Here is a 20,447-nt window from a genome sequence, read left to right on the forward strand (position 1 = left end):
CCTAAATCAACAGTGTCTTCCTCTTGGCTAGAAACCATACGCAACTAAACTGCAATGACCAAAAAAACAAAAACAAAAAACAAACAGATGCAGTTTATTGGACAAGCTTGGACACAGGAAAAGAAAATAGAGCAAATGAAAAAAGTAGGGTGGAAGTTGAGAAGTCCCGGAAAACACAGTAAGGATCGGGCATATCTGAGGTTTCCCCCTACATTCCTGCTGGGACGGTCTGAGTACTCCGGAGGCCACTTAATGGGCATTGTAGAGCCTTGTGGCTGGGACACCACAGCGAAATGACTTGCCTCTGTGTGGCAAGAGAATGAGGCTGGACAAGATTTGCAGCTGATGGAGCAGTGTGTGCAACAAGGGCAGCACCAGGTAACAGCTGCTGCTTTCTGCCCGGCTCTGTTGATCTCTGTAATATGTAATCCTCTCAGATGACAGTAAGCACCCTACTTAATGTTAAAGACAGTGACATACTGCTCTAATTCAAGTTTAGCAAAGTATGGAGAACATCACGATAAAACTGTCTATAATTACAAAAAATAACAGCTCTTTGTAACTGTTCCAAATTGAATGCAGACGGAACATTTTAGGGCAAACTAAATTCTTCTGTTAAGGAAGTGACTTACTAACTTCTATTTCAAGTCTTTTTTTATTCAAAATTATTGGTAATTACGATGTAATATACTGAGTATATAAAGGCAAGTTGTATCACAGTTGTGGCTGATTTCATTTTATTAATTGCTTACAATTAACTGGAATGCTTACACTGATCTCTCAAAACTGAATGCACATCTAGAGTCTTGATCAGAAGGAGCAAACTAAGTCTAATCCCTTCAACAACACCCTTATGCTCAATATGTAGGGGAATAATTTGATATACAGGGACACATCATCCTGGCACTTCAAGAAAGTTCAGAAAACTATATGATATTGTATCCTGAATGCTAACGATAGGCTATAATTTCATATGTATTTCTTTCTTTTTTTTTATTACTAAAAACAATGATTCGCCTATCTCTGCAAAATCATCTAAAGAGAATATTCGCACCATCTTTCAAAAGAAATCTCGAGATGAATTCCCTTTAACACCTGCTAACACAACTTGTCCATCTACCGCAGGGCTTTTGTTAGTCAAGCAGAGCTAGCTAAAGTACATGCGCTTTTTTTTTTTTCAAGTAAAGGCAAGTCTTTGGCACACTTCCTCTCAAAAAAAGTCAGAGAGAACAAAGAACAAGTAAGATTTCCAGCGCATGCTGAAGTTTAGCAGTTTCAGCCTCTGGCAAACCAAGGTGAATAGAAAGCTCTTCTGTTGAAAATTTCTCATTGAGAGCATTCTGCCTACAGACAGCCCTTTCACAGTTAAGCCAAGAGCTTTTTGCACAAGCTCTTTGCATAGTTTCAACACTTGTGGTACGGTGCAGTGAAAGTTGTGATCTGAGATAATAAAGCTCTAGTCCAACTAAAGCTTTACATGGTAGTACTAGTAATGTTCTGGCACCATCTGATGTTTTTTGTTTTGCTTGCCTGGGTATAATCTCTAGGCAGCCGTGCTTTGTTTAGTCAGTGAAACTAAAGAAGAAAACAGACCACTGAGGTCATATGCAGCTTGAAAAAGGACAGTTATCAAAATGAACAAACCGGGCTTCAAGATTGAATTGTACATTAGCTAGATTAAACCGGCACCACTATGCGTAAACACACCACCAGGTGACTCCAAGGGGCATTGCAAAGTCAATGCTATAAACTCCACTTGGAAACTGCTAGGTAATGTGATGCTAGTGGGAGGATGAACTAGAAATACTGAAGTATTTCTTATTTTCTACAATACATCAATACATACATCAACAACAACATCATACATCTACAATACAATCAAACATAGATACTCTGCCTTGGACTGACGCTTTTTCACAAGGGGGGAAGCTGTGGTGATTTTTCTGTTAAAATTATCTGAATTTAGTACACAGGTCCAGTATTGTAAGACACTATATCCACTTCAGCCCTACTAGAAAGGGCTCTTCATATTAAAATCATTAACAGAGAAAAAAAGGTTTTATATTTGCTTAAAAATATATATATATATATGTAAAAGAAGTTCATACAACAAACACCACTTCTGCTGCTATACTGTCTATCCTTAAGGAGGAACACGAGTATCTCTAATGCGCCCTGGCAGTTTTTGTGCTGAAGTACAAGTGAAGTTACGCATTTATGTTCGAGCAGACCCATGCCAAAGAACATGCCTTGCATTTAGCAAGAGATTTACGATTGTCCATAGCTCCTGGGGAATTCATTCCACATTCTTGGAGCGGCCCGCAGGAAAGCTGTGTCCCATTTAAATGAGCCTTGCCCATAAAAGGTTACTTTAGTGCCAAACGAGACTGCGATTTTCACCTCAAGCCCTGAATGTTTTTATATGCCCTGGACACGGAGCCCCTTCAGGGGACGACCTGAAGCTTGCCGTTGACTGGAGAGCCCTGAGGGGCACAGGGGAGCTTTGCTCAGGCAGAGGGGCACAAACACACCACCACAATAAACACGCAGCAGCGCCGTGTATTTTATCTGATAGTTAAACGCCCTCCTCAGCGACCGAAGTAGAGAGAGTCGTCCCCTACGCTCCCTCCCGCCTCCCCACAGCCGTGAGGAGACCCCCGACCCCCCCCACGGGGCCGCCTCCTCACAGCGCCCCGCCTCCCCGGCAGCCGTTAGCCCCGCCCTGGGGGTGGGGCCGGTGTGGCCTTGTCCCCGCCCCCTCGCTGCGTGCCCCGCCCCTCCCCTGCCGGCCGCCGCCGTGCCTGTGCCCTGCTCCCCTCACCGCACGGGCGGGGCGCGCGCGGTTCGGTGCCTAAGATGGCGTCTATCATGGAGGGCCCGCTGAGCAAATGGACCAACGTGATGAAGGGCTGGCAGTACCGCTGGTTCGTGCTGGACTACAACGCCGGGCTCCTCTCCTACTACACGGTGAGGGGCAGCGGCGGGCACGGCGGCTCGGCGAGCCCGGGGAGCCCGCTGGAGGAGCAGGGTGGAGGGGGGTGGGGGGGAGCGGGGAGGGGACGCGGGGCGGGGCGAGCGCCCGGCTCGGCCAATGGGGAAGGAGGAGGCGGCGGGAGCGGCCAATGGCGGGGCCGTGCGGGGAGATTGATCGGTGGGGGCGGCGGGGGCGGCCCCGGGGCGGGACGGGGGGGGCCGGTGGCGGAGCGGCCCCGGGCGGCGGTGGCGGCCCCGGGGGGCGGCGGCGGCTCTTCCTGTCCCCCCGAGGGGCCTCGCCCCGCTGCCTCTGCGGGGTCCCGAGCCGCGCCGAGGTGTCCCGGCCGCCTCAGTGCCCGCTCCCGGTGCAGTCGCCCCTGCCCCTCGCCCCGGTGCAGCCCTCGCCCCGGTCCTGCCCCCGCCCCGGGCTCGTTACCTCAGCCGCGGGTCGCCCCCCGCCGCCCCTCCCTGTCCCCTCCGGGGGCTCCCGGCTTCTGGACGCGAAGTTTTGAAGCGAGGCGCTGGGAGTGGCGAGAGGCGTTGTGTGGCTTCTCCCTGGTGGCCGCTGGCTGCTAGCCTGCGGCTGGAATAAAAATTTCTACAAGTATTTTGACAGTGCAGCTTGGTTTTTTTTGAGGATATGCCCTTAAATGAGGAGGCTGGTTGGGCCCCTGCGTGCACAGCTAAGTTTTGGCAGCGTGGAGTGAGTGCTGGCACTCGGTCTGCATAGCAGGTTATCAGTCCGCGTAAAACACGTGCACACTCAGCCTGTCAGAAATTGGAAGAGGTTTATGGCAAATAACAGCTCGGGGGGCCTGTCCTGCACTTCCCTGTTTGTGTAGACGTACAGGTACATGAGCACTGCATGGGAAACTTCTGCTTCCTAAATCTGAGTTTCCAGCACTGCTCAGAAAGAGCTTGGGTCTCCAGCTCTGGGAGTTTGTACCCCTCAGCATGAACCAGCTATAAACTGTACAGCAGTTTTGATTCATGTCAATTCAAAATCTTTTATGTGTCTGGAATACGATGGAGAAATAAAAGTGCCTTTATAGTTGCTCTTTAATGGCTGTTCAGATGTCAGCTGTTTGATCGAGCTGAATTAGTGAGGGTAGTCTAAGTAACGGTCCAAGGTGCAAAGTCATTTCGTGCTCAGCTGCAGAAATAGAAACACTCACTGATGACTAGTGAATGGGCACGTCATAATTCTGGATACTGCAGTCACTTTCATTCTGGTCTTTACCAGTTCAGTAAATACCAGTTCCTAAATTTCCTTACTTCCTATGATTAGGTATCCCTACATAGGGATCCCTACATACGTAGTCCCTACAGGGCTACGAAGATGGTGAAAGGCCTGGAGGGGAAGACATACGAGGAACGGCTGAGGTCACTGGGCCTGTTCAGCCTGGAGAAGAGGAGGCTGAGGGGAGACCTCATCACAGTCTACAACTTCCTCGTAAGGGGGTGTCGAGAGGCAGGAGACCTTTTCTCCATTAACACCAGTGACAGGACCCGCGGGAACGGGGTTAAGCTGAGGCAGGGGAAATTTAGGCTCGACATCAGGAGAGGGTTCTTCACAGAGAGGGTGGTTGCACACTGGAACAGGCTCCCCAGGGAAGTGGTCACTGCACCGAGCCTGTCTGAATTTAAGAAGAGATTGGACTGTGCACTTAGTCACATGGTCTGAACTTTTGGGTAGACCTGTGCAGTATCAAGAGTTGGACTTGATGATCCTTAAGGGTCCCTTCCAACTCAGGATATTCTATATACATTACCCTTTTATCCTGTATAACTTACTATGTTCTCTGTTATTTCAATAACTTCCAGTTCACAGATTAAAGATTTCTTTTTTTTAACCACCTGTCCTAAAAGTTCAGCTTGGGATCAAGAAATCAAACCATGTTTGCTGCTTTGTGCCTTTACCACCAAGAAAGCCGTGCAGTTAGCATTTACTTCAGAATGCGTTATCGACCTTTTCTACGCACGTCTGTAAAGTACTTGTTACACCATTCTCTGGATACCTGAATGCATTCCTGTACCTGAGGGTGTGTGTCGTGTTGAACTCAAGGTAGTGAAAGACTCGCTGCCAAAAGAAGGGGTCCTGCTGCAGACAGGCATCTTCTGCTCTCGGGGCTGTGTGGTCTGCTGGAGGGGGAACTCGCATCAGGTCCCAGGTGACCACGTTCCTCACCAGTACTGACGTGAGCACTGGGAAGGTAGTGGGGTACTCTCTCTTTCAGCTACACCTTCAGTTTTAGAATAATAACTCAGGAACGTTAGTTTTTAAGACAGTGGTAAGTAAGCAACATCAATCTGGAATGGTAGCAGGTTTGGGAGCCTTATGTGTGTGGGGAAATGACCTGATTTCCTCTATGATTCTGTGTACGTACACATGTATTTTGAAATAAAGGCTTTATAGGGTACATAAGATCGATTACTCTGTTCCTTCTGAGCCAGTTTCAGTCGGAAGCCGTGTTGTTGTCTTTAGTCTGCTTGTGTACGTGCAGCTGAATGGTTTTGAGCCTGAAACTGGCCCTTCCTGATGAGCGCAATGCAGGGGTGGGGTGCGCCGAGATTGTTTCTACCTGGCTCGTAAACATGCAACCTGGAAACAGCTTTGCTGATAGGAGAGATTACGGTTAACTGATCTGCTTTTACCTTCTCATCACCTCTTGCAGACTCCTTAGCCCATTGCAATCCAAAAAGTTGTACATGCAGGAACTTTCTCCAGTAGGTCCAAGAGCCGCTTAACATTTGGCAGTGGAGCTGGGGAAGGCTGCAAGGTAACAACTTCTGAGGCAGCTGAACTTTTCCTTAGAGAGAGACCCAGAAAAGTAGATCTGCTCATAGGTGTGTCCCTGCACGGTTGTATTTAATCTTCTTTCATAGTAGCATAAAACAGACTGCAGAAAAGTACCCTTGATGCGCCATGAACATTCAGAGTTAGTGCACAATCGTATTGCACCTAAATTAGTATGTCTTTCTTTTTGGTAAAATAAGTGGATGTTAACCTAAATATGTTTTGAATACATACATCAGAAACAAATTAATTCAATTGCAGTTATATTTTTTTACAATGCCAAATTGTTTGCTTTTTCCATTTTCTTCTTCTGTAGTTTGTGTTTTTACAGTCCTCTTCTGAAAGAGAAAAATTGCTCAAATTTACTTATAATTGCATTTGTTTATGAGTTGTGTGTTCCAGAGAATATGACCTGGACTTGTCATCCAAATATTGATTGTCTTTGCATGGTTTTGCTCAAATAAGCGATTGTCTAGTATCAGTAAGTGGTTGGTATTTTGTTTGTTTTTGTTTGGTTTTGTTTTGTTTGTTTTTATTTTCAAAAGCGCAAGATATGAAATAAATGACTATCCCACTTTGGATTGGTTTGACAAAGGACTTCTTATTCCCTCAATATTCTTTGATTTGTGAATCCACCAATATTTCTTTTGGAGGTATAGCAGATGCAAGTCTCCTGATGCACTGCCTTTTTTTCAGGGTGTAGCTGGAGGCACCGATGATATTTAAAAGAAAAGCCTCCAAATAGATCATTTCTGCCTTGTCACAAGAGTTGTAAAGTCGTTCCCTAAGCTGGGTTCCAGCTGAAAAATAACTTTCTGCTGATTTGTTTTTTCAATTGAATCCATTCTATAGTTTGTTTTCTGCCTGTCAGTATAAAAACGTGCGTTGGCATTGTACTGGCAGATAGCATGAAGACAAAGAAATGTCTGGGGGGGGAGAAGGAAGTGAACGCGATTTGCTTTTTGTTTGTGTTTTCTGGCAGCAGTGCTGTCTTAAATACACATCAGCTGTAGTCTTGATTACCCTTGGGAATCCTATAGAAATAATCTAGAGAATCCCTCAAGGTTGAAAATCTGATTAAAATTATTGTTTTAACTGTATTCTTTAAATAAATATTTTACTTGTATAACAAATAGCTGAACTGGCATAGTTGTGCAAGTAATGCTAAGGCCAGGGTCAGTAGATAGGAAGGTCAGTTCCTTAAAATATTTTAAAACTTTGTAGATATTTGACGTATGACAGTATTGAAAGGAGAACTGTTCAAACCGTTGCAGATTTAACAGCTGCCTGGTGTAGTGAATGAGGGTTGAAAGAGAAAAAAGATGTATGTGACAACTCCAGAGTGTGTTCTTGAAACAGAATTTGGTTAGCCTCCAATCATTTTATGGTTCTTGTACCAATAAATTCCTGAAGGATAGATTAATGGCTTTGATATGCTGTTGTTGTTTCTGTTAACTGTTTCATCAAAATACTTCTGAAAACATACACCGACTGGTTAGTCGCTTTCAGGAGCAAAATCTGTGCAAAACCAGTTGTAGGAGGAAGCGGTTGTGGTGTTGTAAGGATATTTCCCCCCTCGTGCTTTTGAAAGATTTCTGCTAGTTGGCAGCTTGAATGCTGGTGGTGCTGCCTTGAAGAAGTGCTCGTGGAGTGTACGATCCACGTACTGAGGAGGGGGGCTCAGATTTTGTTCTGGTTTCATGAACCTTTGGTGGTGAACCGAGAACAAACCTCGTTAACTTGATTTCAAATGATGCCTGTGAAGCTGGAGTCATGGCTCAGTGCCCCTCTGTTAGAGACTTTCAGTTGAATACATTTTCTGGCTTTTCGCAAATACAATTTCTCAATCAACAGCTGTGTGCAAAAACCTGAAGAAAACAGGAAAAAAACCTCTGCTTTTGTACAAACATTGCTTTTGGCCTCTGCTTTCCGTTCTGAGCTGATGTGACACTTCTTTCTGCAAGAGCTTGATCTGTCCCATGCACTGCAAGCAGCTCAGTGAGTCGAATAAAACCAGACAAAACTGTCTGCAAACTACATATGGTAAAGAAAATGATTCTGAATTTACAAGTTAAAAATATTAAGGTGGCTGTTACTCAACACTAGATCGAATTTTGTACCTAGTTTCAACTATTTGTTTCAAAGGTTTCCATGCAGTTAATAAATTATTACAGGTTTATAATTTAATTAATAACAATCTGCTTGTACCAGTCAAGGTACATACCCTTATGACAGTAACATATAAAATTCCCAGAAAAAAAAAAAAAAAAAAAGATATATTTTCAGTAAGCCTTAGAACAGCCAAACTGATTTATCCTTCTTTTCCTGTGTCCCTAAGCATCTCCCTTTAGGGTAGGGGTGTGGGAGAAGGAGAAGCAGGTATTTCTCCATCTGCTGGCCATAGGTGCAGGATTCTGCTAGCCAGCGTGGTACCCCTTCCTGTCCTCCTGCAGTAGAATTTTTTATTAAAGTTGGGAAATAAATCCAACAAATTGCAGATGATACATCTGTTACCTTAATTATGTATGGAACTTAAGACCTGTTACAGCTTTTAGTATCTTTAGAAATGTGATCTTTCCAAAATCTGTTTTTTTTTTTTTTTTTTTTCCTTAGAATTTGATAGCTAGGGTTTAATGCTTGACACTAGTGCTATATTTTCCTCCTGGGGAGTAAATTTACTCACATACTTGAGCAGTACCTATTTCCTGGAAACAAACACAGGTGATTTTTATGTGATGTTGCCTGACTTGCTTTCAGTAATGCTGAATTAATACTGCTGAATTAATACTGCTCTCTGCAGTATTTACGCAATACGTCTGGTTTTAAGTCTCACAGTAGTTGCTCACCACTGTGCATTGCACATCCGTAGCATTTCTTTTCTGGTAGAAACATGCTGTGCCTGCTCAGATTTGTTTGAAAACATTTGATGGGTTCATTTTGCACTTGTTACTCTGACCTGCGTGTCGGCTGTCCCTGCAACGCCAGCCGTGTTGTCTGCCCCACTGATCTGACCGGTGTAGTCGGGGCTTGTGGAGGATCTAGATGAAGAGGGTATGGTTTGGTGAGTCAACACAGAGCAGGTCAGCTGCCAACTATGGATCCAAAGGTTTTGCTTGTGCAGATCTAAAATATTAAACCAGTTCAGTACTAAATCTGTTCGCTTACCTGCAAAATCTCATCTATTGGAGGTTTTGTTATTTTCTTTGTTACTGTAGTGTGCAAAATAAAGCCACTAGCAGTTTGGACTATATATATATATATGTATTTTTTTTTTCCCACAAGTTACAGTTTAATGTAAGGTTTCTAAGGATTTAAAAGCTTCCTTGGTGCAGGTTGAGAACAGGGCAGTTAAGCTCACTGAGCCTGATGAGCACTTTTGTTCTGGGAGGAAACTTCTCCAGCGGATACAAGGCAACTTTTCCTCTGGTGTCCGTTGTTATCTTTAGATGCCTGCCTACACTTTCCTTTCAAAAACCAAATCGAAATTTGTGTGTAATTTCTTGGAAGTTAGTTGTTGCAGCCTTTGTTTCAGTGTAAATTTGCATGTGCACTACCAGACGAGAAACGCGTTGATTTAATGTAACTGAGACTCTAAACACCTAAGAAGTAGGATGCTTCTTGGAAGTGTTTGCTTCTACTTGCTGTTTGGTGGTAGCTGAGGTTTTGGTTCCTGCTGTATGACTGCATTCACAAAAGTCAAAGCTTTAGGTACAGCAGCTGCCTGTGTTTGGTTTTAATTTCAGTGCGAATTTAATTTAATTCAAGAGGAGTTGAAATCTCAAGCAATTTCGGGGTGTTGCCATTGTTCCCCGTAGATCATGCCTGACCCAGAATGGTTGGAGGGGTCAAAGAAGCTGCAGCTCTTCTGGAAGCACTGACAGCTCCAGATGTTGGTGCTGCTGGGTGTTACTGCTGTCCCTGTGCTTGAGGAGGCCCTCCTGAGAGCGGGGAGCTACAGGAACAGCATGTTAAGTTTTTAATTCGTCAGGTTTTATTTCGGCTTGAAAAACAAGGGTTGCCTTTGCGTTTGGTGAGAACAATAGCTATTATGGAAAGTTGTCCTGCAGATGTAGTTAAACTGCAAAACTCAGTGTTTATAAATAGAGCTTGTTCCATGTTCCTCCTCCCTAAAGGGAATTAAATGACACAAATGGTTTTGCTCATCAGTGTGCTTACGTTAGAGATTCCCTTGGCAGCGCCGTGTGAGTGAAGAAGGTACCGCTGCGAGTCCTGTGTGCCTCTGCACAGCAGAACTTGGGCCCGAGAGGTGTTGGAGGCAGACAGCAGCTGGGTTTTATGCTGAAATGTCAGACTTCCCAGGCAGCTCAGAAACTCAAAGGAAATAACTCCAAAAAAAGAAGGGCGGAAGTTGGGATTTTCATTTGGTTTGGGGTTTGTTTGTTTTTAAAATAAACCCAGACATTATTTTCATTTCTCTAAGAAGTTGTATGTTACCTGAAATGGCATACATTAGATCAGTTCTGTACTTGATCAAACTTCATTGTGTGGACGTAAAAAAGAAACCAATAAGGGCCAGATTTTTTGGCAGATACGTACATTTCTCCTGCAGTAATACTGTATATCTTTGTTCATTTTTATGAATTTTTATTTGAGCCTCAGGTGAGATTTATCTCTTGTTGCTCCCTGCTTGTAACCTATTCAAGTCTGTTATCACCGAAATCAGTACAGTGTGTGTGGGAATTTTATTGAAAATGTCATTTTGCCTAGTTTTAAAACTGATCACTGAAGAAAGATAGCTGCATGTTGAGACTTCATATATAAAAAGAAAGGAGAATGTGACTTTTTAGTAGCTATTCCCACATGTCTTTCAGCTGTCTGAGATTTTGTTCCCTGAAATGGAACCATTCCTCAAAACAGTTACGGGATTATTGTAATCCCCCTTAATTATTCAAGAATATTTGACCAAGTATAAGACATACTATATCCATGCCTGATCTTTTCCCCTTCAACCAAAGGGTAAAAACTTAAAGCATTAAGGGCAAGCTGTCCAAATTTTACATTTTATAAAAACTTACTTGTGGGTGGGGGCAAATCTAAAATGTCAAATGAGCCATGTTTTCCAGTACTGGAAAGATTGGCTCAGTTCTGCTACGAGGATGCAGCTCGATTTGTGAGGACAGCTGCGTGCTTTCGTTCGGATACTAGAATGGCAGGTCCTCGTGCCACTCAGGTAGAAGGAATTAGATTTGCCATTTCATTGTAATTGTGTTAACCAATTAAAGCTCTGTCCAAAGATGAGGAAATTATATAGGACCACACGCTGAACCCGTGATTTATCCTGTAAATCTTTTTTCAGACTAAGAACATTAAGCATTAAAAAGTTTAAACTCAATTTCTACTCCATTAAAATGTGATGTATGAGGAAAAGAAAGGCTATTATAGGATCTTCTGTGGACAAGCCCAGAGGCTTGGTGCCCAGCCTGTGCTCTGCAGGCTCCTTTACCTCTTTCCTTCTCCTCAGGAGTTGCAGCTGCAGCCCGGGTACTGTTTTTTTTTTTTTTTTTCCTGCTGAGATCATGCCAGTATTTCTGATGGAAACCACCAGAGGGAGCAGTAAGCTCTCAGTGGCCTTCTCCCATTTTAGGAGCTCACTCATGGCAAGGAATAGAAAAAATCTGTGTGTAGGTGTACTCTAGTGAGGTGCGTCCCAAGTATATACAAGCTCTGACAGAAAATTATTGGAGTAGCTTTGTTTGTAGATACTCCTCTGGTCTTGTGCTTTAAAAAAATAAAAAATAAATCTTCCCTACAGAAGTTTACATGCAGGAAATCTAAAAAGAAATCATACGTCTGTAGAATACCTTACGGAGGCCCTGCTAGTCCTTACACCCATTGCATTTTGATCAGCTAACCCAAATCAAAACAAGGAGAGTGATACTGATGGTTTCTAACAGTCAGAAGATTCTTTGGTAAATCAGAGACTGAATTGAGGGAGTGAGCAGCAAAAAGTTCACTTCATTTGAAGCAAAATTTCGCTTCATTTGAAGCTCTGGCTGCCGTGTTTTAAAATTACCTCTAGTGAACAGGCCTTGCCATGAGTGCCTCAAGCTTTCTGTGGGAGAAGTAACTATCATCTGTAGCTCTGATGGAGCTCTATCTCTCAAATGTGTGGCAGATGAAGAATAACTTATTGCTGTTAATGCTGATAGTTCTGCCGCCTGTATTTTCCCACTGTTATCAATAAGATTTCACTGTCTAATGGCTCCAGTGAAAATAGGGCTGGACATAATCACAGCAATATATTGTGCACATGGAAGTATTAAGATCCTGTTGGAGAGAAGAGGATGTTTCAGAGGTGACAGGTAGAGAACCTGTTCGTGCCACCACGGCGTTACCTATGTTTTCATGACCTGAACAAATGTAGTTTGTATCTGGGTGGTGACAGAGAAGGGGTTGTATTAGACTAAGGACTTTGTAGCTAAGGCTACGATGGCATAAAAGTTATCGTTAAAAATAATAATGAGGGGGAGGTAATTGAAAACCAGAAGATGTTTTGCATCTATCAGAAAACAAAATATTTAGGATTCCTCCGGATGTTTTCTTTCCTTTTTATTTATCTCAACAGGTTTGTGTGTGTGCTACTTGGGCTTGCCAGTAGTGCCCAGTAACGCGGCATTGGCAGACAGGTGCTGACAAAATCTACCCTAGCCAGTGCTGGGAATAGCTGAAAGATTAAGATCACAGTTTTGATCTAGCAGTGAGTGGGATGTTTAGAATTAGCTAGTCGGTGTTATAAACAGAGCTACTAAAGAAGATATTGAGTAATTTAGCTGCGAGGTGGGCTAGGCTACAGGTTTAGGCACTGGTTCTGGACAGAGGAATCCTGGTTTCTGGTCTGCAATCTTATCACTTGAATGGCTGTAGACATGACTTTTCTAACTCTTGGAATAAAAACAGGAAATAGAAACTTGTCTGAACATGACATTTATGTGTGTATAAAGGGGAATGACTATGGGGAACTTTCTGACAGAAACATTTTGTTATATGGGCTCTTTCCCGACAGTAGGAGAGACAGGAGGAAGATGTAAATCAGTACTCTGCCAATTTTTAATATTCCTTAATCAGTGTCTTTCTTCATATCTTCTTTCTGTAAAGGTGCAGACTGCATCTTCTAAGTAGTTCTTCAACATACCTCTGAAATTTTTTTGCAGCATGATATTGTATTCTTATTTTTTGGAAGGATTACTTTGTCATACCATTCTGTTGTCCTCTCTTCCGTGTCAGAACTAACCTAGTTTGAAACAGATTGTTCTATCAGTCAATAAAACATTATACCAACGTGCTTTATTCTTAATTGCCTTGAATAACATTTTCCTTGCACTTCTTACTGTATTTGTTAATCCAGCGATGTGTTTTTTTGCTTTTTCAGTCAAAAGACAAGATGATGAGAGGGTCACGCCGAGGATGTGTTAGACTCAGGGTAAGTATTATTTTCTTTGGTACTTAATGACTTATTGTGGATAATATGGCCTACTGGAGAGAACTGCAAGGAGACTGTTGAGGTTTAGGCGCTATTCCTGACTCTGCGAAATACTGAAATAGTGAAGGTATTTAAAGATGGAAAACATTAGAGGTCAAATGACATACTGGGCTAATTGCATTCTGTTATTTTGTATATTATATAAAAACATTATGCATTTTAAACACTGTCTGAAAAAGCATCATAGGACAGAGTACGATGGGTTGGCTGTAAAATGCTGCAGAAAAGGTGCTGTTCGCAGTTCTCATTTCTTTGTGTGTTTGGATATGTATGTATATAGATACGTTCTGTATCTACAGAAGTTGTTGCAAAACTGCATTCCTTCTGTCCTGGTTTGCTTTTATTCTGTTCCTGAGCCCTCCGTTCTGCTAGTTTGGACACTCTAATCCTGCTGCTTGCCTGTGCTTTGTTCAGGGTACTGTAGTGCTGTGTAGTAATGTCACACAGCACGTGGTCTTTACAGAAGCAAAACAAAAGAGGAGTGGAAAGGGAAGGAAGAAGGGTTTTGAAATATCAGCTGAGGGAGGTTACACGCTGGGGAAACAGAAGCAGGAAGACACAGCATGGGAAAGCTGAGTGTTACCCGTCCTGGCTTGGGACGTTCAGCTGCGAATGCTGCTCTTGTAGCTTGAAGTGACGGTACTGCAGAGAGCCAGGAATTCTGTAATGGCTTTGCACATGCTCAGTTTCTACTTTGTGATCATGCACTTACCAAAAAATTTTATTGCACAAGTCCTTTTGCTGTGTTTTTTCCCATTTCTCATAGAGTCTCTGGCTCCAGTATGCAGTGGTCTTGTGAGATGCTGATGTAAATAGGGGGAATGAGTTAGGAGGGTAATGGGCATGAATGAGAGCATTTTGAGTCTTGAAGTAAGAAATTGCAGAGAAGGGGATCTGTCACACAATCTGATCGTCACAATCTGATGAGTATTGCAGGAGAACTCTGCCCCTCTTTCTTCCAGTTATTTCTTTGTTCAGTTGTTAACCACTTTCTGGTCTTTCTGGGGGCCTAACAAAGGGGTCTCAACAAACTTTTGAGATTCATACAGAGAATCCCCATTCATCTGGATTCCAGATGACTTTACTACACTTTAGCCTTTTTAGGGTACTGGTATCATAATACATAACTTCTTAAAGGGTAATGTAAACTCAAACCACTGTCTACAACATTACGTTCCCAAAGATTCGTGGGTGTTTTTTGCATTGTGTAGAAAAATGTAGTCTGAAAAAGCATGCCTGATTTAATTGTGTTGTGAGCTTGTAAACGTGGAGGTTGGCCTCAGCCTGTCAGTTTAGGAAATATTACAAGTGAACAATCTGTTCAACATTGCATTATTCATTTTTATATGCATTTAAGATTAAACAATCCCTTTCTCTTTCCCCATCTGCCACTCTCCCACAGCAGATTACTCTTAGGTGTTTTGCTGAGGTTTGCTGACTCCTCTATCTGAATGTGTGTGGGGGTTTATTTTGTGAAGGAGGAAGGGGTCGTTGTCTTTCTGCTTTTGTAAAACAGCTCTTCTGACAGATGACAATGATACCAATAGCTGAACAGATGGGCTTCTGCAATCTGAAATTTTATCAGAGGTTTTCTGTTGAGAGCAATTGTTGATTTGTAACTCTAGGTGTGAACATAAACAAGCATGTAATTTAAGCAATTTGCCTAAAATACCTTCCTTTTTCTTGAATGGATTTTTAAAAGCTCATTCCTTGCCTTTTTGTGTTTTATACTCATGTTTCGTAGGCCATGAAGTTTCATCTTCAAATTCTCTCTTTTGTTTACTGTCAAGGTGTATTTAGGAAGGTGTGCTTGTAGAGGAATCTATCATTTGTACTACGCTTAGGTTCTGCCTAAGCTTTCTGTAATAAACACTTCAAGTTTCATGTGCTAGTTTTTCTTTCACTTGACAATACGTATTCTCTGTATGACAAAAGAAGCATCCTCTCTGCTTATGCTCACTCTTAGCCTTAGTGCTGCAATCAGAGCTTATGCACTTTGTGCGGCGTTGTGCTGAGGCATCAGAGAGCGGTGCGCGCTTCTTGCTCCTCAGTTTCCTTCCACCACTTGGGATGGAGGCAGGACTCAGCTGTCCCAGTCTGGCCTTCTTAGCCTTGCATTAGTTTTGCCTACATTATCTGGGAAAGAATACCACGTTCTTGGTGTGTGACTTACAGTTTTTTGACACAGCAGGTGTAAAGGAACCAGACCATGATTTGGTACGATTTGTGGTGATCTTCTGACTTCCTGCTAAGTGAACGCCAGACATTTTTTGTCTGAGGTCTACTGAGGAAAAAAAAGCAACATTCTAGCAAAATGAATTTGGCCAGAAATGTCATGTAACTGGTAGACTGCGTGATTACCAGAACGTAATGGCTGGTCATCTGGTTGTTGTAATGTCCTGGTACTAAGAATACTCAGAATGGCCATGGACAGGTGTACTTCTTGGGCGCCTCTTGTATAGAAATCACAGAGCTGTCATTGAAAAGCCTGTAAAAGCCTGAAAGTACGCTTTTGGAGCAGTTACGTGGTACACGTAAGGCATCAGAGGGGAAGAAGCAGTTTGGAGCTATCCCTTCCTGCCGTGTATCCTACGGCATGTGCTTGGTGCTGCTCCCATAGAGGACCTGCTCCTCCCGCGGCCTTGAGGTGCCTGCGACGGGCCCAGCCGCAAATGAGCCAGAAACCTCTGACAGGGGCTGGGAAGGACGTGTGCGATTGATTCACATCTCCCTGCCCCTGGGTCTGTACCAAACCAATTCCTCTGTTTGGGCAGGCCTTGTACATACCTACCCCTACACAGCTGCTGCTGGGCCCCGCTTGGCTAAATGGGGCCAGCACTTGCTGGGGCCGGTGCGCAGGCCCATCGCTGGCTGTTTACTTGCACTTAAGAGCGGGATTTACCCTTCAAGCACGTGCCTTCCAGTGGTGTCTTTCTGCTTTGTGGGAGGGGGGAAGGATGAAACAGAGCCTGATGCTGTGTCTCCTGGGAAAGGAGAAGAGAAACTGAGTAAATCCTTTGGGGATTTTTGAAGTATTTGGGGTTAAATGTCATAATTTTACTGAGAGGCGGTAGAGGCCTGGAAAGTTTTTTTTTTTTTTTTTTTTTTTTTTTTTTTTTTTTTCTCAGTGTTTTCCTCCCCTGGGTGAAACTGTGCTGTTTGTTATGTACTGGGGGGAAGGGGCAGGAATGGCAGAAGATGTGGATAGATTTGTAAATAGTTGAGCACAGATGGCCTTTAACTCTATGTAGTCTTTGCATTTCCTCCTAAAAATTCATCACCAATTGGAAGACAAAGCTAGCCGCCTTTGATGCATCCTCTTGGCTTACTGTTGATATTTACTTAGGGGCTGGAAATGAGATCAGGCAGTGTGCTAGTGACATGACATGGTGGGCTGAATTCATTTTGCTGGAATGATTGTTTTTATAGAGAGGCAGATAAAATTAGGTCAAGAGTTTCTTTTTGTCGCATATCAATGAATTGGTATTTTTAGACACGGAAAGTACTTATAAATTATTGCTCCCCACTTTTCTTTAAAATATAAGTTGAAATGTAGTAGAGAATAGTAGAACACTGTTTATTATAATGATGCTGTAGCATAAAGCCATCTCCATTACAAAGGTAAAAGATTCATATTACCATCCAGAAAATAATAAAGTTTTCCAAATAATTATTGTTTTTTTTTTTTTTCTGCAACTAAAAAATTTATTCTATTAAAGAACTGACTTACATCCTGTAATTAAACAGAGGATCTTCCTGCTTTTTACTGTATTCAGTGTGCTTCTAATTTGTCAATGCTTTTTAAATTCCGGTGGTGTAGTGATAGAGTGTATGCTGCTGATGTCACTGCTTGCCTTATCAGGATTTTGTTCTTTGTTTCACAGGGAGCTGTGATTGGTATAGACGATGAGGACGACAGCACCTTCACAATAACTGTTGATCAGAAAACCTTCCATTTTCAGGGTGAGCTGAAAGAAGAGATTGTTTTTTTTTTTTTTTTTTCTTATAATAGATTCCACTTGTATTTGATGGATGATTTTTAAATGTTTGGCAACAGAACAGCATGAATGAGCACACTGAGAACATTCTGGATCCAGGGGTGCTGCAGGTTAGGCAGGGATTTGCATCTGCAGTGGATACATATGTGCTAGAAAGAGACTGTAGTTCTGGCAGGATTTGGAGATTTAAAATGTAAAGAATAAATGACTCAAGGGGAAAAAGTAATTGGCTTCTGATTATGGGTTCCGCTTACAAAACGTTTCTGATCTTCATTATCAAGATACAATTATGCATTCCTGTGTGAAGAGAATCAAGACTGGTCTGAAGGTTGCAATTTGTATCCAAATAGAACTTAATGCTCAATTATGAGGAGACTAGAGGCAACATTTGGCTTAAAGGTGGAGCTTTGCTTCAAGATTTACCAGCTTGCATTCATTTCATCTACATTTCTGTGTCTTGTCTGCCAGTCACCATTTCTCTGGTATTATCGTTTTATTCACATTTACTAACACCAATGCCATCTGCCACTGCTATGTTTCGTCATTGCATGCTATGGTTCACCGGTAGAAAGGGTAAGGTACTATTATCATTATTATGTACTCCTTAAATTGTTTTATTTGCAGCAGTAGGATAAAATACTGTGATAATATTGTGTAGAGAATTTCTCTTTTCCTAATGTTAAAATCCTAGGGAAGTTGGGTTAAAATAATTTTTAAGTAACATTTGTTAGTCTTTTTGCTTTTCCCCTAAAATGTAGTAGCTAAATAATTGAATAGAGCTGGAATCTGTAAATATCCAAGAGGCGCATTTGCATGTGAGCAGTCTTATTAATTTTTATGAACTGGAATAATTCTGTAGTCTATTTTGTATTGTACATATTTTTTAAATCAGTGATTTGGAAATGGGAGTTATTGTTAATGCTGGTGTGTTTGTGTGAATATTTCTAACGATAAATACTAATTGTACACCATGTTGTCACTAGCATCTGTATTCCTTGTGCTACAGTTCTGCCTAAATGCTGCTGCTGTACTCTGGCTTTTCACTGCATTAAGCCTTGTAAACATACCTTCATAATGCTGAGCTGACAGTAATACTTAAATCTACTATTCCAAAGGGTAACAGATAAAATGCAAGCTAATTGCTAATGCAGTAATGGAATGCAGTACTCTGGCAGTCTTTCAGTACAGTGAAGCTAAATACTGCTGAATATTTGGGAACTTGAAACAGGTAAATCTAGAAATCTCATCTGTAGTTACTGGGATATACCTTTTGTAACATATCTCTTATTTGCAGTGATCTCTTATGTGCTATGTACTCTTTTTGTTAGCCAGATGCCTTAAAAGAAGATAGATAGTATTTGGTATGTGTAGTGTTCTGCTCTAAATTATATTGCTAATTTTTAACACCAATTTTGTCACACAACCTCTTATGCTTTATAATGTCAATTTGTGTGCATTTTGTATTGGGTCAGGATTCATGTATGCTCCTTTAATATAGAACTAAGATCTTGTACAGTATTTTATGTATTATGCTTTTCCTGTTAGTATGTTATGAGGATGACATTCCTGATACCCAGGAAATTATAATGATGCAAGCACAGTATTAACACATATAGCTGTAAAGAGAAAATGTAAAATGATAGGTAAAATATTAGTGCTGGGATATTTCAGTATGAAACAGTCCTAGGGAACTATATTGTAGTTCTTAGGGTCACTGTAAATGTGGGCTGTATGCCTCATGCAGTGTTTGTTCATTACATTAAGTTCACTCAGTACTATACAGGCTTTAATTTATGTGAACTATAGGTGACTATCAGTCATAAATAGGGAATGGATATATATGTAAATACTGCTGTATGTAATCTGAGACTACATAGGGTGTATAGAATAGATTCCCAGAATATGTACGGTATTCCTAACAATTTCTAACATTTTTCTATACGTGATTCAGATATAACTTTTGTTCCGTGAGATAGTCGTAGCTATAAATATATTCACCCTTTATAAAAGAAGACTTGTACAAGAGGAGTGCTTCAGAAACAGCAACTTTAAAAAAAAATATATAGTATCTTCCTTCTCATCACTGTCTTTCATTTTCAAAGACAGACAGGGGTCCAGACAACCTGGAGCCTAGTTGGGAAAATGACAGAACTTTAGAAGCACCAAGATCTGCTGACCTGTCTGTGAGTTAGGGTCCCATCTGTAGTGGAACAATTTCTGTTTCAGGCTCCAGAGGAAAAATGTTTTTGCATACTCAGACTTTTAAGTATGGATTGGCAAAGACTTGAATCTTCTTTGTCCTTAGTGAAATTTTGCTGACAAGCGGCGATAGAATTTGAAGAAAATGCAAGAAAAGCTTCATACGGGGTTAATTGTTTTTAATATCAGTTGCTTGAACTTGCACATCTGTCTAACACTCCAGAGATTTAAATAGTGAGATGAAGGGCAAATAAGTCATTTAAAGATGCCTGAATAATTTGTCACAGGGATGTTATTTCCATATACGCGTAAGTGAATTTCTGAAGCACTAAACCTCCAGTATCTCCCACTAAGATTTGCCTCTCACTGAATCTTGGGAAATTCAGTCTTCCCAGGCATAGTTTATATTTTGTTGCTTCTTGTGACAGCCTCCCTCTATTCTGTTTGCAACGATGCTTCATCGTGGTGTGTCTATATTGTGCCTTAGTAAAAGTTGAGAAGTTCTTTTAAGAAGAAAATACAGGTATTGAATGATGCCCTGCACATAAATCAAATGGTATCTGTACATTTAACATCTGAGTATAAAGAAAGGAAGTGAATTGAATAAAAATGAGCAATAAAACATGCAGCATATTTTGATTTTATCATCAGCTTAATTTGGGCTCTGCCAGGCAGCCCAGCAGATTTGTTTTCTTTATTTTGTTTTTAGTGCAATATTGATAGCTGCTCACTCTGGAGGGGGGCAGCGAGGGGCAGAATATCTCCAGAAATATTAAAATATATGTAAAAGTAATGTATTTAATCTCCTGATTGTGTGGTCATACTGCGTATCCAGTGTCATGTCTTTATTCAAAGACTTCCGAATGAAGTAGATCTCAAAGCATTCCCTCATGGGTTTGTTCAGATTAGACGTGAAAATCCATACAAGTTGCTGAAGACATTTGGGATGATGTCTAATGCACCTTCCTGTCAGGAAGCT

General features: G+C 41.8%; 1 protein-coding gene across 3 annotated transcripts in view; it reads left to right on the forward strand.

Annotated features, from left to right (window-relative positions):
* The first annotated feature begins 2,768 nt into the window (after positions 1-2,768).
* OSBPL9 (oxysterol binding protein like 9) overlaps positions 2,769-20,447 on the forward strand; it is a 63,079-nt gene continuing 45,400 nt past the window's right edge. For 2 of the 3 annotated variants that reach the window (XM_048062063.2, XM_048062064.2), the window contains exons 1-3: positions 2,769-2,967; positions 13,161-13,211; positions 17,156-17,234. In XM_048062063.2, the coding sequence (XP_047918020.1) occupies positions 2,857-2,967; positions 13,161-13,211; positions 17,156-17,234 (241 nt within the window). In that variant the 5' untranslated portion in view covers positions 2,769-2,856. Of the gene's footprint in view, positions 2,968-13,160; positions 13,212-17,155; positions 17,235-17,434; positions 17,669-20,447 lie in introns of those variants that run through there. The other variant, XM_013176315.3, reaches the window with a different exon arrangement.

Source organism: Anser cygnoides, chromosome 8, assembly GCF_040182565.1.
Source record: "Anser cygnoides isolate HZ-2024a breed goose chromosome 8, Taihu_goose_T2T_genome, whole genome shotgun sequence".
Lineage (NCBI taxonomy): Eukaryota > Metazoa > Chordata > Aves > Anseriformes > Anatidae > Anser > Anser cygnoides.